This window comes from Hippocampus zosterae, chromosome 15 (assembly GCF_025434085.1).
Source record: "Hippocampus zosterae strain Florida chromosome 15, ASM2543408v3, whole genome shotgun sequence".
NCBI classification, from domain to species: Eukaryota; Metazoa; Chordata; class Actinopteri; order Syngnathiformes; family Syngnathidae; genus Hippocampus; species Hippocampus zosterae.
The window spans coordinates 17,297,013-17,314,841 of record NC_067465.1 but is presented as its reverse complement, the minus strand read 5'-3'; the positions used below and the strand labels follow the sequence as shown (position 1 = coordinate 17,314,841).

The following is a 17,829-nucleotide window of genomic DNA, read 5'->3' as shown; positions in this document are numbered from 1 at the left end:
GGGTTGGACGTTCCATCTGTTGCTGCACCTGAGCAAGCTTCTCCTTGGCTGTAGTGCTTGAACAAAAATATGTAACAATGTGCCGAGCTTTGTTCCTAATATCTGTCAGTGCAGGGACCTGATCGCACGGTTTTCTAACTAATGACTTAAGACTATGTGCATGCAAATTGAGTGGTGTATTTGTAGGTGTCTAGTGGATGCGATCATGTTCGGTGCTGCGTCAGTCACAAGACACTTTACTTTGTTGGTTATGGCCCAGTCCTCCATCATGCCCCTCTTGACCTGGGCCAAATTGTCAGCAGTGTGATTTTGTGGAAAATATTGTACTCCCAACACTGATGAACACAACTGCATATTTGCATTAATGTAGTGACAGGTGAGTGCCAAGTAGGCCTCCATGTTCACAGAGGTCTACATGTCAGTCGTTATACTCACTGCCACAGCTTGCTGTACTTCCATTTTCACTTTTTCCCGTTGCTCCTTATATTTTTCGGCCACCATTTTCTTGATGGTCTGAAAATTAAACCAAAAGCAAACATTATATGGGATTCATCTACTACTTTATGGAACTTCCACACAGACCTTTCCCGTCGGCTAAACATATGAGGGTTCAAGGACCTGAATTAGCTCCTTGAACCCTTCACTCTCCACAATGCTGAGGGGCTGGGAGTCCTTGATATTGAAGTTCAGCAGTGCCTGATCGAGCAGCTGCTTCCTGGAAGCTTGATTGTCAAACATGGAGTGGAGAGTCAACCAATAATAATTACTGATTGTCAATTAATCATCAACATAGCAACCGTGAAAAGATGAGTGAACGTTTGTATACCTGGCGTAATACTGGGTGTATCGCGAACTTCATTCTCATGCTTGGCCCGATAATGCCTCAGCATGGTGGAGGTGCTTCTGTTGGTGTATGACAATTCGACTTGGCAAATTCGACATTTCACCTGTAATGAAATGTGAATAAGAAGTAACTAAGAGTTACCTTGAAATGTAATGTGAAATGTACTCTCCAACTATCGCCAGACCAGGCTGGATTTCGTCCAGGGCGATCATGCTGTAGCCAAATATTAAACCTCACTCAGTATAACGAGGATGGTTTTGAGGCCAAGCAAATTACTGGTGCAGTTTTTGTAGACCTGACTGCTGCATACGACACAGTAAATCACAGAATCCTTCTCCTGAAACTTGTCAAAGCTGTTCATAATACAACGATTGTGAAAATCATACAATCACTGCTTACAAACAGACGCTTCTTTGTAGAAATGGATGGCAAGAAAAGTAGATACCGAACACAAAAAAATGGTCTCCCACAAGGCTCTGTTCTGGCTCCAGTACTTTTTAACATCTACACAAATGACCAGCCAGAGTTTGTAAACATCCGAAGATTTATATATGCCGATGATCTGTGTATTGCCACCCAATCGCGCTCATTTGAAACCACCGAAAGGAGACTATCAGCTGCTCTTCAAAACCTAACAGAGTATTATAAACAAAACTCACTTAATGCCAATCCAGGAAAGACGCAGGTGTGTGCATTCCACCTAAATAACCACCAGGCAAATAGAAAATTAAGCATCCACTGGAATAATGAGAGACTTGAGCATGTTGACTATCCCGCCTATCTTGGAGTCACATGGGATCGAGCGCTTTCCTTCGCAGAACATGTAAGGAAACTCAAGTCAAAAGTTGCCACGAGAAACAACCTATTAGCTAAACTTGCTAACTCTAACTGGGGAACAGATCCTAAAACTCTGAGAACAACAGCTCTAGCACTATGCTACTCTACTGCTGAATATTGCTCAGCAGCATGGGCAAGATCATGTCATGCTCACAAAATAGATCCTGAGCTGAACAACACATGCCGAATAATTACTGGCACACTAAAACCAACACCACTGCCAGCACTCTACAGATTGGCGGGCATCGCACCACCACACATACGTAGAGACATTCATGCAAGGGCACAAAAGCATAGTCAAGAAAATGACACAAGACACCCCCTCTATGGTCATAGTGAATCAATAAGAAGGCTGAAGTCCAGAAAGAGCTTTATGACTGTCCATAGTTTAGATCCTGAGCAGTCAACAAACCACAGGCTCAAAAAATGGAGAGAATGGGACAGCTCTGCACTAAATGGTGCAATCCAAAGCCCAAACGAACATCTTCCAAGTGGAACAGCCCTCTCAAAAAGGAACTGGGTGACATTAAATAGAGCTAGAACCAGAGTAGGCAAGACTCGGAACAACACCTATAAATGGGGACTCTCACTCAGCAGTGAATGTCCGTGTGGTCACCCAATACAAACAATGGAGCACATTCTTCGGGACTGTGAACTGGGGCCCACCTGCACAGATCAAGACCTCTTAGACACTAGTGATGCTGCCAAGCAATGGATCCAGTACTGGCGCGACAAGATATGATGATGACCTTGAAATGTATTCGGATTAGAATGGTACAACACATGTCAATAATCTGAGAGGCACTCGGCTCTCGGCGACAGAAGGCGATATGAGTAAATAAATAAATAATACCTTATTCTCGAGGACATCAAAATGGTCCCACACGGCGGATGATTTGCGTCTCTGCTCCATAATCGGCAAGGAAGGCAAGGCACGAACACGAAGTCTGCACTGACACGAACTTCGACAAGCGAGCGTGAGTGAGGTCTGGCTTGTTTCGGCAGGTGGCATTGTGTCGCCAGACGCACTTCCTTAAAAACACTGTGCGGCGGGCTTTTGCTGCGTCAACGCCCTCTGCACTGAGTCGACGCCCCCTGGACTAAGTGGCGCAGCCTAGACTGTGCCAAGCGAGCCGATGCAGTCTAAACTGCACCGGTGCAGTTCACGTGTCAATTAGCAGCCTGGACTGTGTCAACGCAGCCGATGTGTCAATTAGCAGCCTGGACTGTGTCAACGCACCCGATGTGTCAATTAGCAGCCTGGACTGTGTCAACGCAGCCGGTGTGTCAATTAGAAGCCTGGACTGTGTCAACGCAGCCGATGTAGTTCATGTGTCAATCACGTGACGTAATGAAGCAGCACATGCATCGACATGTGGTTTGCTCTGTGAGCCCGGCGCATGTGTCAATGCATCGGTGTCGCTGGACCCATCACTACTCGGTACCCCTGCTTTTTGTAAGTACGATTTTGTTTTTGTGATTTGGCTTTTCGCTTGTGTTTTGATACATTGTTTTAGTTTGTATTTGCGGTCTTTATTTTTCTCCCTTGCCTTTTGTGCAAGCGCTTTTTGTAGTGATGGGTCCATGAGGCGTGTCGACACAATGACACACTGTGTTGATACTGTACTGATACTGCGTCGCTGACGTACTTGCGCACGTACTTGCGGCGCCGACCCAACCCACGCCACATATTAAGCTTTGAACTACGACAACAGCTAAGCTAGCCTAGCCGATGTAATGATGGTCAGCAGACAAGGTTTACGTTTTATGTGACTTTTAATAGCAACGTGGCAGAGTCATCAAACATGCAGTGTGCTCACTCGCAGTCACTTTCTAGAACTCCCCCTTATAGGCGGGACCTCTCAATCAACTGGAGTATGACGTACAGTACAAACGTTCATAAATCACTTCTCATATAATAATAGCCTATTATATTACAGCCGACATGACGTCAGACGGAGACATTTTTTCTGATAATCAGTGTGCTTTCCGTATTGCCCAAACATATTTTATTCGAGCGAGGGTGAGGTCTGGCTTGTTTTGGCATCGTGTCGCCAGACGCACTTCCTTAGGATACACTGTGCGGGCTTTTGCTGCGTCAACGCCCCCTGCACTGAGTCGACGCCCCCTGGACTAAGTGGCGCAGCTTGGACTGTGCCAAGCAGCCGATGCAGTCTAAAATGCACCGGTGCAGTTCACGTGTCAATTAGCAGCCTGGACTGTGTCAACGCAGCCGATGTGTCAATTAGCAGCCTGGACTATGTCAACGCAGCCGATGTGTCAATTACCAGCCTAGACTGTGTCAACGTAGCCGATGCAGTCTCAACTGCGCCGGTGCAGTTCACGTGTCAGTCAGGTGACGTAATGAAGCGGCACATGCACCGAAACGTGGTTTGCTCTGTGAGCCCGGCGCATGCATCAACTCATCGGTGTCGCTGGACCCATCACTAGCTTTTTGTTATTCGTTTTATGTTCCCTCTGGTCCTTGTTTTGACCAGTGCTTTATGTTACCTCTTTGTCGGTGCGATTATTTGCATTAAAACATATTTTTGTTACGGAGACCTTGTTTACGTCTACGTTTTGGGATACAGACTTAACTCGGCATGTCAGAGTCGTGACACATTTAGCTTCAGTGTATTTGCAATTTTAGTCCCTGGTCAGGCTTGACATGATTCAACATGGAATCATAAATCAGTTTTCTATGTGCGAAATGCAAATATTTACTGAAATAACAATTTCGATTTTCAATTTTATATTTTTCACTTGGAGCAGTTATTCACACATAATCTCTCACACAATATTACTATCCATCAACAACAGTGAAAACAATATTTTGTCACACAACAGCTGCTTTAACAGCTTTTTAAAATAAAATCAAAACAGAGCAATATAACATTATAAAGTGCACACCTAAGGTAAACTTGTCACGATTCGGTTTAGGGACCAACAGGTGGCACTGTAGAGCTCCCCTGGCAGCTGCACACCTGTTGGTCATAGGTAATCAGGCCTATAAAAGGACTCCTGCCCGCACACTCGGTGTCGGGTCATTGTTGCTTTTGCTACTGTCATGTTTGTTTGAGTCATGCTTTGGTTGCTGTTTTTGTTTTATCTTCAGTCATGATTTTTGTTTGCTACTTTGGACTTTGTTTGTTTAGGATTTAGTTTTCTGTGTTTTATCAATACACATCTTCAAATACACCCTGCTCCTCTCTCCTGCCTGCTTTTTGGGGTCCATCACCACCATGCAGCGTGACAAAACTAGTACTCAGCCTATAGTAGAGTTAAACCATGGTTGCATACTTCGTTTTTCTCAAGTTTACTTTGAACACAGCAGTCTGTTTCTGTATGTTTGTTGAAGAATAACGAGACACCGGACACCAGTATTCATTATGTGCCGCTGTATTCAAAACTGCCCGCCGTACAAAAAAGCGCACGCACTTCCCCCGTGCTGCTGGGGCAAACCATTCTGAAAGGTGGGGGCGGGGGGGTCACTCCCCCTAACACAGTCAGGCTATGTTGATTGTGTTGGTCCTTCTTGTGCGGAAGTCTCTCTACTGTTTTTGTGTAGAATGACTACACTTGGTTCGATGACAACACTGGAGACGTTTTATTTTCGCTAGGTCGCTACCACTGTCAGACAAACACAGAGAAGCTCCACCCGCTCTATTTATATGGACGCAGAACACTGTAACCTTCCACACAAAATAGTTCCAAACAAGTAACAATCGTGTCAGTGGCATTCATCTTATACCTGTATGATACAGAGAGAAAGAACAGATAACTTTGGTCTTGTCAGTGGAGCAATCGGGCAACTTTTTAAAAGTAAACTTTCCACTCATATACTCTTTAAGTATCCGTTTTCGGTGTCTCGTGCTGCCGTGGCTGGCAAAACAGACATGGGCGTGGACTTCTGCAGCGCGCTTGTTGTTTTGTTCTGGTGTATTTATAGGGCAACAAACATCCGCTTGTGACGTGTGCCGCGTTAATCTCGCGAGAAAAATTTTAATCCCGTTAAAATTCATTTAAATTAATGCCAATAAAAACGCGCTAAACGGACAGCTCTAATTTAATTTATATTTATTGAATACAATAAAAAATAATTAATACAATTAGTAAATAGCATCAATCAATTCATTTTAGACACTTGTGCATGTCTAAGTGGCAAGTGCCTCAGCAATGTTTACACTTATATGGTTTGTCTTTGTCCACAGACATCAGTAGATGTAAAGAGGACCCGCCAATGCAGCCAGACCTAAAACAGTTTCCCAGGACCCTGATGGGGGACAGGAGAAGGAGCTTCAAGGCAGGCTGGTACCATATCCACCCCTGGTTTGAATATTCTCAACAGATGGACTCGGCGTATTGTTACGCTTGCAGATAGTTTAGCCCTCCTAATACTGTTTTTTTCTCATCACTGTAATGTTATGACTACAATGCTTTCAAAGTTTGATGAAATAAAAAGTCAAATAAGATTTCGAATCTGTCTTTTTAGCCCGGCCCCCTCAGTGAAACTGATCTAGAACCGCCACTGATGATGACCCTGAGCTCTGTTGTAGGCATTCGAATCTGTCTGTCAGGGAAATAAACTTGGTGTTGCTCCAAAGTATTTCTGAATGTGAATACATAATGTACATAAAACTATATTATTCATATCCAACTAAACTATTCTGATGACACTTGCACTTGGTGAAATTACTTTGAGTAATTTTTGCATAAAAAACAAACATGCTAAGGAACCAGTAAATCAAAACGGGTGGATTTTAATTTAAGTTCCTTAATTAATAAGTAATAAGCATCACATATTATAAACCTGACAGGCATTGCTGCCGTGACCCGTTTCTCTCACAGTTTTGTCCGAGGGCACAGGAAAGCAACACCATTTCCTCCACCCTCCAGCGCAAATCTCTGAGCATGCTCTGTGCGTCCCTGCTGTGACTGCAGTTTTTGTTTGTTTTTTCCCCCTCTGTCACTCTTGATGTGGCGTTTTTTTGTCGCTGTTGTCATTTGATAGTGTCGCATGCTTGCGAGGACAGACCTCTCCTGAAGCATAACGTGTGACAAGGGGAGACCTCGAAGAACGGGGATGGCCATAGAAGCGACTCGTCATGACCGAGCTGGCGAGCTGCGGTTCGGGGCTGAGTTTTTATCGATGCTGAACGACCGAATTTGTGCCTTCGGACGTTGCCGACTAACCAAGCTAAGATAACTGGCTCCAGTGGAGCCCCTCCCGGGGGAGAATATCTGGCATGAGCCGCTGGCTGTAGAGGACAAGGACAACTTTCTTATCTGGATTGCCTTTATCGGTGACAGCCATTGCAAGCATGGCTGACCAAAACCACTACTGGACGGTTCTACCGAGCTACAAAACTAGTTTTGTTACCGGGGCCATGATGAAAAGAACCAAAGGGTAAAATGATATTGATAAGATAAGATATCCTTTATTCGTCCCACACTGGGGAAATTTACAAAATGCTATGCTATTAGCTGTGTGTTGGAACCGTTTTGTGATGGCTGCTGCAGTATTCTTACATTCTGTGTGGCTGTTGAATTCGCCCGAGTTGAGAAATGTCTGCGTTCACACCCATCTGTCGCATAAAATGCCACTAAGTACCAGTGCTGATCGATCGGTGCTATTTCGATGTTAGCTCCCCTCTGTGAGATGGAATTAGCTCTCCCCAAGAAACAGAGCGTATATGTCCTGGGTTGTCCTGTAAAACGAGCTTGTTGTGTTCCTATCGAGTCTAACCTTGATTGTGGTTGCCTTATGTCCCTTGACCAATATAGAGGCTTTCAGTGGAATACCGGTGATGGATGGATTCGTATTGACAAACGCTGTTGCTGATAACTGTTGTTCTGTAGGAGTGAGTCATACTCTCACCGGCCATTTTATTGGGCATCCCCACAATATAAAAAACCATATGATACAAGAATTGTAAGCAAAACTAATACAGTATTACCTTGATTTGCACTCTTAATTCTCCTGCAACTCAACTCATATGTACTATGAGGCCTTGAGATTCAAGTTGAATACATTTCTTGGCCACACCAACAACACATTGAAATGAATGGCAGTGCGCTGGGCCTTGCCTCGAATTTAAGTGGGATTTGTATAGGCGTTTATTGCAGAGGATTAACATGACTTTGACTGATATCTGTCCGCATGTGTTGCTGCACCATTTTTTTGTCAAATATCTTTTACTCAAAGGATTATGGCACAGCTGTGTCAAAGTTTTATCATTTCCTATGTTTGCATTAGCCTTAATTAGTAGACTAGAGGCTAGATTGTGGTTATTTTAAATACACAATATTGAATTCACATTCTTTCATGTTTAGCTTGACAATAAACACAAACTGAAGTCATGTACAGTATTCTATCTGATGCTGCCACCATACAGTGTGTGAATCTCAAATTTGGACTCATAAATCCAAGCAAAAACTCTGCCAAATGACGGTCGGCCTCTGGAAAAAAAACACAAAAAATGTTTTGTGATGTTTCTGTAAATTAGGAAAAAAATAACACTTTATTGTTTAAAAGAATATGAAGAAATAAAATTATTTATGTAGTATAGTACGATGGACTGAGACGATCTTGGTATAGGGAATTTCTGTGAGTAATTAATGCTCCCCCAAGCGTGATTATAATTGTCTGTATATATCATTCATTCATTCATCTTCCGAGCCGCTTGATCCTCACTAGGGTCGCGGGGGGTGCTGGAGCCTATCCCAGCTGTCTTCGGGCAGTAGGCGGGGGACACCCTGAATCGGTTGCCAGCCAATCGCAGTCTGTATATATCAATAGTTGAAATCATACCCATCACAATGATACTCTCATCCCTTTGTGCTGATTTGATATTCTTGGAACAATTAAACGGAAGGCTGGGGTGCCCATTACGTCGATCCTGATCTACCGGTAGATCTAAGATAGGTCCCAAGTAGATCCGAGGAGTGTCGAGGACAAAAAAACAAACAAACAACCATTTGTGTGTCTTTGTACATGTTAGAATTTTTTTGTGTTAATGTACGCTGCACCCTAATCATCTCATTTTCACAAAGTCTCATTTTCACAAATAAATATTTAAAAAATAAAATAAAGCAGGTAAATCTTGAATTTACGGTGGCACGTGATTATGTCACCGGAAGTTTTTTAACGCTCAGCAGTCTGCAATTGCAGCTTGTGATCAGAGCTGTTGCGCTCTATCTTTTATCGTCATTATTCTCATTCAGAGTTTGCTTCGTGTACAACTCACCGAGGGCAGGGGCAAAGAATAGGAATCTAGGAGGGCCCAGGGAATCACTTTAAAACAGTACGCGCGAGCTACGATAGTTAACAGGCTGCAAAAGTGCATCACATGCCTCTGTGTGTGTGTGTGTGTGTGTGTACGTGCGCGCGCGTGTGTGTGCGCATGTGCGCGCGCGTGTGTGTGTTAGGGATGTGAATCTCAGCACTGAGGACAATTCGATACACATCTCTATGCACTACCAGCGATGCGATACTTAAACGATACATGGAATTTTCTGGCGACACGATGCGATACGTTTCACAGTCTTCACGATGTGATACGACGCGATACACATTTAGTTCAAATCGATGTGATACGATACTGTGCAATTTTTTGTGATATTGTGCAATTAAACATGATGCAAATACGCAAAGAAAAAAAGTTTAAAAAAAGATGGAATTCAGTATGGTATTGCAAAAAGTAAACCACTTTATTCCTTATAAACAGTAGAACGTGTAAAACAACTTATTTAAGCCCTTTCACAATTGGGTTTTGTGCAAAGAAAATGTAAAAAATTTGGCACCTGCTGTTGCTGTAGTGTAAACACAAACGGACTACTCACTGAGTGTCTTATATAAAATAACCATCTCCATAGGACAGAAAAAAAACATAATTGAAACAATGTGGCAGTCACAGCCTCAAAGCTGCTGTGTGTATTGTACCGTACACAGACCACTCTCACTGAGTGTCAAAATGAAATGTCCAAAAGAGTCATCCATATATAGTTTTTCCTTGCGCGGTCACAGTGAGATGCAAGGGGACCCCCAAAATAAGAGGCTTTTTTTTTTATCCTGACCTGGTTTGCCAAGAGTTTCTCCGGTGTCCAACGAGGAACTGGACGGGGAGGGCCGGGGAGGGGGCGGGAAACTTGTCGGTGATCTGGTGCCATCGTTTTAAGTGGTCTGCATATTTGTGGTGCTGCCGTTGTATGGCTTCGTAGTGCGACATTCTTTGCAAATTACGGAGCTTTTATCAATCTTTCCGTCTTTCTTTTCGAAGCCGTAGTATTTCCAAACATAAGATCTGAATGTTGCGGAAGCATTAAATACAGTAGTTTCCTCGCTGCTGCTTGCGCGAACTTACATCGTGTTTCGCCAGTTGTGTACTGGACTGTATGTGACGCACGGCTACCGTCCGTATTCAACACAAAACGCAAAACAATGATGGTGCATTCATTGCGCCTAGGAAAGGGCACTTAGGAGACGTTTAACATGAATAAAACGCTTGAATCGGATTTTACTGATACCCACCAATGCATCGTGATGAATCTCAATTTCACCCGTGAATCGCGTCGTACCCAGTGAATGAGCCGATGCAGTCGCATCGCGCACGTGTGCATCGATGTATCGATTAATATCGATTATTTTCCACACCCTTAGTGTGTGTGCGCGCACGTGTGTGTGTGTGTATGTGCGCGTGTGGGTGCCAGTAAGGGTAGATCCCGGGAGGTTAGTTTGGGCACCCCTGAAGGCAATGTTTGTGCGTTGAGCTGCAGATGGTTTTAAGTTGAAGTCAAAAGTGGATCTTTTCTCTTTTCTGTCACTGGAGTGCCTTTGCCCATTTCAGTTCTTTGGTGGCATAGTAAATATGCAATTGTGTGCAGGGACAGGGTTTTTTCTCTCCTGCGACTAAAGGTCGGGCTTGACTGATACATTGGAGAGCTGGGAAAAATATTGCATAAGTAAACATATTTTAGATTATAATATAAAATAATGATGTTGGGGTATAACTGGAGGTGCAAAGATTTCTGATGAAGCTCTTGTTTTTTGTTTTCTACCCTATCCCCCCCAATTTTGCTGCTGTAGACTGCAAGTTTCCCCAGTGTGGGACAAATAAAGTTATCTTATACATACCTGTCAACTCATACGGTTTAGCCATAGTTCATACGGATATTATGGCCGTATCGCAAAAATCATACGGATTCTGAAAATTTCCGTGTTTTTTTTTCTCACAAACTCTAAATGATTTTGGAGTTGGCGAAAAAAGTAACGCAGGAATACACCTCTGAGCACAGTAAAGCAACTAAGTAGAATGATGATTAGACATTAACCAGACATTGTATTATGGAGATCTACAATAAATATAATTGAAAATTTCGTGGGTTTTTGTTGTTGTTATTTTGACATATAAAATGCTTTGGTATGTTATAAGGATTTTTTGGGTAGTTTATACAGGTTGGCGCTCCGAAAAGTTGACAGGTATGCTTATAGCACCACCTCACCCCGGTGTAGCGCTTTCCCCGAGTGTGTTAATCTGCCTCAGCGTCAGCGGCGACCCAGAAATGTCAAGCGTGACTGACTTTCACATCCTCTTAATTATTTTTCATCATCTGTCAAAGAGAAATAGGGAAATAGCATCAATATCTTCAGGATTAATCCGAGTTGACGCGACAATTTATTGGGAGGGGAAATAGTACAACATCGGTACAATTTAGAAAACAATCAACATTTTGGAGGTAAAATATGCATAAAAAGTCTATTTAGAATTGCATGGAGGCTCGTGTAGTACTGTTAATTATTATCGGAGTTGCTGTTTAATGGTTGTAACATGTTAGGACTTACAGTTGATGTAGTTCATGGTTTAGATCAGGGTTGCCCAACCTTTTTTGACCAAAGAGCTACTTTTCAAGCAGCCAATCTCGACCCGATACCACACGGGCATACGCACGAAACAGAAAAATAAAGTCGATACAAGAGTTTGTGCAAAGGAAATCACTGCCTACCTTCGTAGAAACCTGGTGTGGAGGCTTGGGATGCACTTTTGCAGCGTGTTAACTGCATGTACATCACTAGCCTATAACTCAGATGTACAGTTTGAAAATGCCTCTCCTGGTGCTCCAAGATTGCCATTCTTTGCCAGTGCCATTGCAGATAAACAAACTTTGAATGAGAGTAATGCAAACAAAAAAAAAAGAACCAACGAAAAACCCAAACATCGCAACAGCTGTGATCGCAAGTTGCAATTGCAGACTGCCGACCGCTAACCACTTCCAGTGATGCAGGTCAGGTGCTTCCGTAGGTTAAAGGTGACTTGCTTTTTTATTTTATTTTTTAAATACTTTTTTTGTGAACGTTAAACTGATAGGATGCCTTGGGTGCAGTGTACACTAACACAAAAATATATACAGTAATCCCTCGTTTATCGCAGTTAATGGGGACCAAAACCACCCGCGATAAACGAAAGTCCGCGAAGTAGCAACAATTAACATATATATTTTAAAAAATGCCACACGTGGGTCTTTGCACTTGAGCAAAACGCGCGCGCACACACACATACACACACACACACACACACACACACACACACACACACACACACACACACACACACAGGCCAACGATCCCACCAGTGCAGTAGATGTGTTTATGATTAGTCAATAAAGGTTGTTTAGACAATTGAGGATGGAGAGACCTGCTTTTGTTCTTATAAGTCTCCTCTCTCTTTCTCTAAGCAACACACATACACTCACCTGCGTGGCCCTTGCGTGCACGCACACTCACATGCCCCGCGTGGACCTTCCGCTTGAGCAGAGTGCGCACACACTCGCACGCATAGTAAACAACACTTAGACACGGATTTTTGCGAACTCCCAAAAATATATCTATATATACATTGCGCGTCGTCCCGCACGCGGTCTGTCCTTCCGTCTGTCCCTTTTCAAAACGTACCTACTTCACCGCGCCGCTGCGCGCCGCCACTGCGCGCCGCCACTGCGCCGCTCAGGCAGTGGCTCACTACGATCGCGCGGGCATCTTAGCGAAAAAATGTTGTCTACCCACAAGCATTGCAATGAAATTGTTAGTTATTTAGTCGAGCTAAACATCTCTTTATTTTCGCGATAAGCAATGAAGATGAACAAAAAGTTGAACCAAGCAACAACACTTTTGTGGGCCGAAGGCCCACCTTACCAGCCATCCCGCAGGAACTAGCTGATGAGCCGCCCGGAGGGCGGCGAACCACCACCTTATCAGCCTTCCGCAGGAAGTAACTGATGAGCCGCCCGGAGGGCGGCGAACCAGCTAGTATATATATATTATGCATTAAAAAAAATCTGCGGTGCACCGAAGCCGCGAAAAACAAACCGCGAAATAGCAGGGATCACTGTAATCGATCACAAGAACACACACACACACACACACAATTTTTTTTTCCCCCCATATTCCCCCGACACTCCTCGCGAGTGACTTGGGACCAGTCTGTGAGCTACTGATCGATCGAAATCATGAATATGATCCGTGTCTTCACATCTATGAATGTCATTGACATACACCAGCAACATTATTGAAGGTAATTTGAACATCGAACTGGTAGCCTTTCACATTAATTCATACCCAAGAAGTAGCTCTCTGCTTCAAAAAGGTTGATGGACAGAGTTCAGTCAATTTATATAAATGCAGGTCATGGTAATCCGCACAAGTTAAGTTGCGGCAACCAGATTCTCCTTGCTTGTTGAAGACATTTCACCTTGACAATTGTGCGCCGGAGTTCAGTTCAGCCGACACAATCCAGACCTCATTTAGTTTAGAAATGTTCTGTTCATCCATCCTGATGGATGAGCAATGCTATGGAGAGAGTGCACAGTGGTGTCATGCAAGTCAATGCATCTGGCCTCCTCAAAATGTCAGACAAGGCTTTTTTTTGGTAGGATTTGGTGCTCTAGCTTCAATCCAGTTATGGGAACACTTCTGGCTGTTTAATCAAATTGAATCAGTATGTGTGTGACATTGTTTACTGTTGGTCATATCCTCATGTATGTTCTTCAGATATGGTACCTATTCGTCCAAACGAGTGCACATTGTGCTTGAATTCTGCACAGATCGTGTTTGTGGAAGCGCCTTTCAAAAGTAGCGCCTTTCGATTTTTCGCTTTTAAATTTGTTTTACTCCTCTCACAGTGCCCGTAACAACAAGAGGAGGAGTTTGGCGGTCGGGACCCCTTCGCCCACGCTCTCACGACCGCTTTCACCTCTCCCACTTGCCACAGGTACTTGTGTGTTGACACTTAGGTGCCATCTGAGTAATTGTTGCTTGGCAGTGTCATTTGATGAACTGTGTGCATGATGATGAAGGTTGTCGCTCATTGCAGGATATCCATATACATTGCCATGAAAAAGTATTTGCCCCCGGAAGCTTCTTTGTTTTTTTGTTTTGCATCGTTTCCCCACTTCACTGTTTATAATGATCAAAAAGACTAGCTGGTTCGCCGCCCTCCGGGCGGCTCATCAGCTAGTTCCTGCGGAAGGCTGGTAAGGTGGTGGTTCGCCGCCCTCCGGGCGGCTCATCAGCTAGTTCCTGCGGAAGGGTGGTAAGGTGGGCCTTCGGCCCACAAAAGTGTTGTTGCTTGGTTCAACTTTTTGTTCATCTTCATTGCTTATCGCGAAAATAAAGAGATGTTTAGCTCTACTAAATAACTAACAATTTCATTGCAATGCTTGTGGGTAGACAACATTTTTTCGCTAAGATGCCCGCGCGATCGTAGTGAGCCACTGCCTGAGCGGCGCAGTGGCGGTGCGCAGCGGCGCGGTGAAGTAGGTACGTTTTGAAAAGGGACAGACGGAAGGACAGACCGCGTGCGGGACGACGCGCAATATATATATATAGATGTAAAGATCAGATGAAGATAATCTAAATTAAGCATAAAAGGTGCTTTTCTTATTTAGGGGAAAAAATATCTTCAAAATTATCCAACTGTGTGAAAAAGTAATTGCAAAGGATTTGAAAAAGCTGCAACAAAATGCCATGATCCAATGAAATTATAGAAGAGATGAGAAAAACCTATTGACAACCATCAGTCTGGAAAGGGCTGCAAAGTAATACCTAAAACCTTAGTACGACAACCAATCACATTGTGAGCCTTTTTGCACAAATTGAGAAAGCATGTAGCAGTGATGAACCTGCCCAGGAATGGTCAGCTTACAAAGATGACCCCAAAGATCCCAGCGAGGACTCATCCAGGAGGTCACAAAACAGCCCAGAACAATGTCTCAAGAACTGCTGGCCTCACTAGCCTTACTTAAGGTTCGGCAGTGTTCATGAGTCAACAATGAGTAGGAAACTGGGTAAACATGACATTCATGGCAGAGTTCCAAGACCAAAATCACTGCTGACCAAAAAGAACATAAAGGCTCGTCTTACTTTTGCAATACACATCTGAAGGATTCTCAGGACTAGTGGGAGAGTCATCTTTGGACTGACAAAACAACAGTTGCATTTCAGAAAAAGAACCGTCTACACATACCCTAACACAGTGGTTGTGTGATGGTCTGGTTTTGCATTGCTACTTCAGGACCCGGATGATTTGCTGTGATTGATGGAACCAAGATTTCTGCTCTTTGCCAAAAAATCCTGAGAGCAAATGTTTGGCCATTCATTTGTGACCTCGAGCTGTAGCGTATTTAAGTTCTGCATCACAAAAATTATCAAAAAGGGAAAACATCAAAACATCAAGTCATGTTCTGAATGTCTTAAAAAAACACAAAATCAAGGTTTTGGAATGGCCAAGTCAAGGTCCAGACTTGAATCTGGTTGAAATTGTGTAGTCTAAAAGCCATACATGCTTGAAAACCCTCCAGGGTTGCTGAACTAAAGCAATTCTGTTCTGTCAGGAAGAATGGGACAAAATATCCCCACCGACATGTGAAAGACTCAAAGACTCATCGCCAGTTATTGAAAATGCTTGATTTGAATTGAAACTGCTGAAGGTGGCCCAACCAGCATTTAGGGGCAAAACACTTTTTCACACAGGGCCATATACTGTGTTTTTGTTTTTTTTTCCTCCTCCAATCATGAAACCCTTCATTTCAAAAGTGCATTTTGTGTTTATGTTTGTTTTCTTTGACTAATATTCTAATTTAATGACGGGAAACCTTTAAATGTGTCAAATTAGCAAAGAAATCATGAAGGGGGCAAACACTTTCAAAGCTTTGAAGCAATGCTCGTTTTGGTGGGGAATGTCACAAGATTGTCAGTATTTGCCCTGTAGTGTTATTTTGTTTATTTCCTGTCGGTGTATCCCAATGTGATCGAACTAAATTGCATCAAGAAGTCAAATGATCTCCTAATGCTGAACTCAGACTACATGACTTGCAGCCATCTCGTTACCTCTGCCTCCCGTGTCCTAGACGCACAATTTTGCCGCGGGACACACAGTTCCAAATAATGTGCGTTTTTGGGATGCAAGGAAATTTCTCAGTCAAAACAAAACAAAAAAAAACTGAGAGAGCAAGAGAGACAGAGAGAGAGAGAGAGAGAAAGAAAGAGAGAGAGACACGCAGCATCCCGCAGCCATGTTTATGATTTGTCAATTAAGGATGGATGAGACCAGCTTTATTTCTTATAAGGCTTATAATAACAACGGCAGATAATATAAGCCCTTTCTCTCTCTCTCTCTCTCTCTCTCTCTCTCTCTCTCTCTCTCTCTCTCTCTCTCTCTCTCTCTCTCTCTCTCTCTCTCTCTCTCTCTCTCTCTCTCTCTCTCTCTCTCTCTCTCTCTCTCTCTCTCTCTCTCTCTCTCTCTCTCTCTCTCTCTCTGCCACACGGGCACCACGCTCGCACACAAGCACACGCACACACAGTAACCCACGTGGTAAGAGAGAAAGAAGATGCACAGCCAATCAACATGGCTTTGCTGCATCTTCTCAACCCCCCCCCCACCCCACGTTACTGTATATATTGCTCTGTGTGACTCACTGTTGTTTTGCTAACTTTCGTTGTTCCTCGCTGAAGTTTTTTTATGAATATGTTTGAAAAAAATCCGCGATGCACTGAAGCCGCGATAAACGAACCGCAAAATAGCGATGAATCACTGTATAGGCTAATCGCTATGAAAATTTAGGAATGAAACATTCGTCACAACGTGTAGTAATGCTCATGTTAACTGTTGGTAGAATTTATGATGACGTGTGTTAGATTCTTTCGTCAAATTGATAGTAGATTACACATGCATCGTCTTGGGAAGAGGATGTCAAGCCACATCAATACTTATATTTTGTATTAATGATTACCAGTAAATTAATCTTTGCAGTGTGAGACTGGAAAAAATACTGTGATTTTGTGGTATGTTGTATTCATGATGCAATAGGAGTACAACATATTTTGATCCATTTATTTTATTGAATAAACATGGAGTAGACAACTACTGATGGAATGTTCATTGTTAATGCATAGTTTTCTTAAGATATCCTTTATTTGTCCCACACTGGGGAAATTTAGAGCCTCTAGCAGCAAGAATGTAGGTAGAAAGAAGAAACAACAAACACCGTTCAATTAAGTGCAATTTAAATACAAAATGGATAAATCGCAGTGATTTTTACAATAGTTTATTCACATCCTTAATTATTATGATTATTATTATTGTTATTTTTATTCAGCAGCCTGACAACAGTCGGTAGGAACGAGCGTCGGTATCTCTCCTTATTGCAGCGCGGGTGTAACAGTCTCTGGCTGAAGGAGCAACCTAGTGCTGTCAGGGCGGGCTGGAGAGGGTGGGAGGGACTGTCCATCATTCAAAAATTTACCCTTGAAACATTATACTTTTGAGTTTCAGAATTCTTGATTATGAATATCAGTCAAAATAGAAAAATGGGTTCCCATGATGAACGTTTACGGAACCCAAAATTAGTTACCGTGGTTTCCCATTGGGTAATCCGACGGAAGCGAAAAACAGTAACCGTGAATTTCTGACATCCTCAAGCCTGCTACTGAATTATTTAAAATTTTGCAGGATTTATTTATAATTGTATATATATGTTGAGAATTTATGAACTCAAAGACTGAACCATGGGATGAAACCCCATACGAACCTATTTCTCAGCAAATCTTGTATGCCTGAATCATTAAAATGTTTGCATTAGTTTATAAGAAATAAACC

At 43.0% G+C, this 17,829-nt stretch overlaps 1 protein-coding gene across 4 annotated transcripts in view; it reads left to right on the top strand.

Moving 5' to 3' along the window:
• Positions 1 to 5,895: 5,895 nt before the first annotated feature.
• Positions 5,896 to 17,829, top strand: part of LOC127616658 (microtubule-associated serine/threonine-protein kinase 3-like) — a 69,660-nt gene continuing 57,726 nt past the window's right edge. For 2 of the 4 annotated variants that reach the window (XM_052088380.1, XM_052088379.1), the window contains exons 1-2: positions 6,577 to 7,088; positions 13,856 to 13,944. In XM_052088380.1, the coding sequence (XP_051944340.1) occupies positions 7,003 to 7,088; positions 13,856 to 13,944 (175 nt within the window). In that variant the 5' untranslated portion in view covers positions 6,577 to 7,002. Of the gene's footprint in view, positions 5,993 to 6,576; positions 7,089 to 13,855; positions 13,945 to 17,829 lie in introns of those variants that run through there. The other 2 variants (XM_052088381.1, XM_052088382.1) reach the window with 2 other exon arrangements.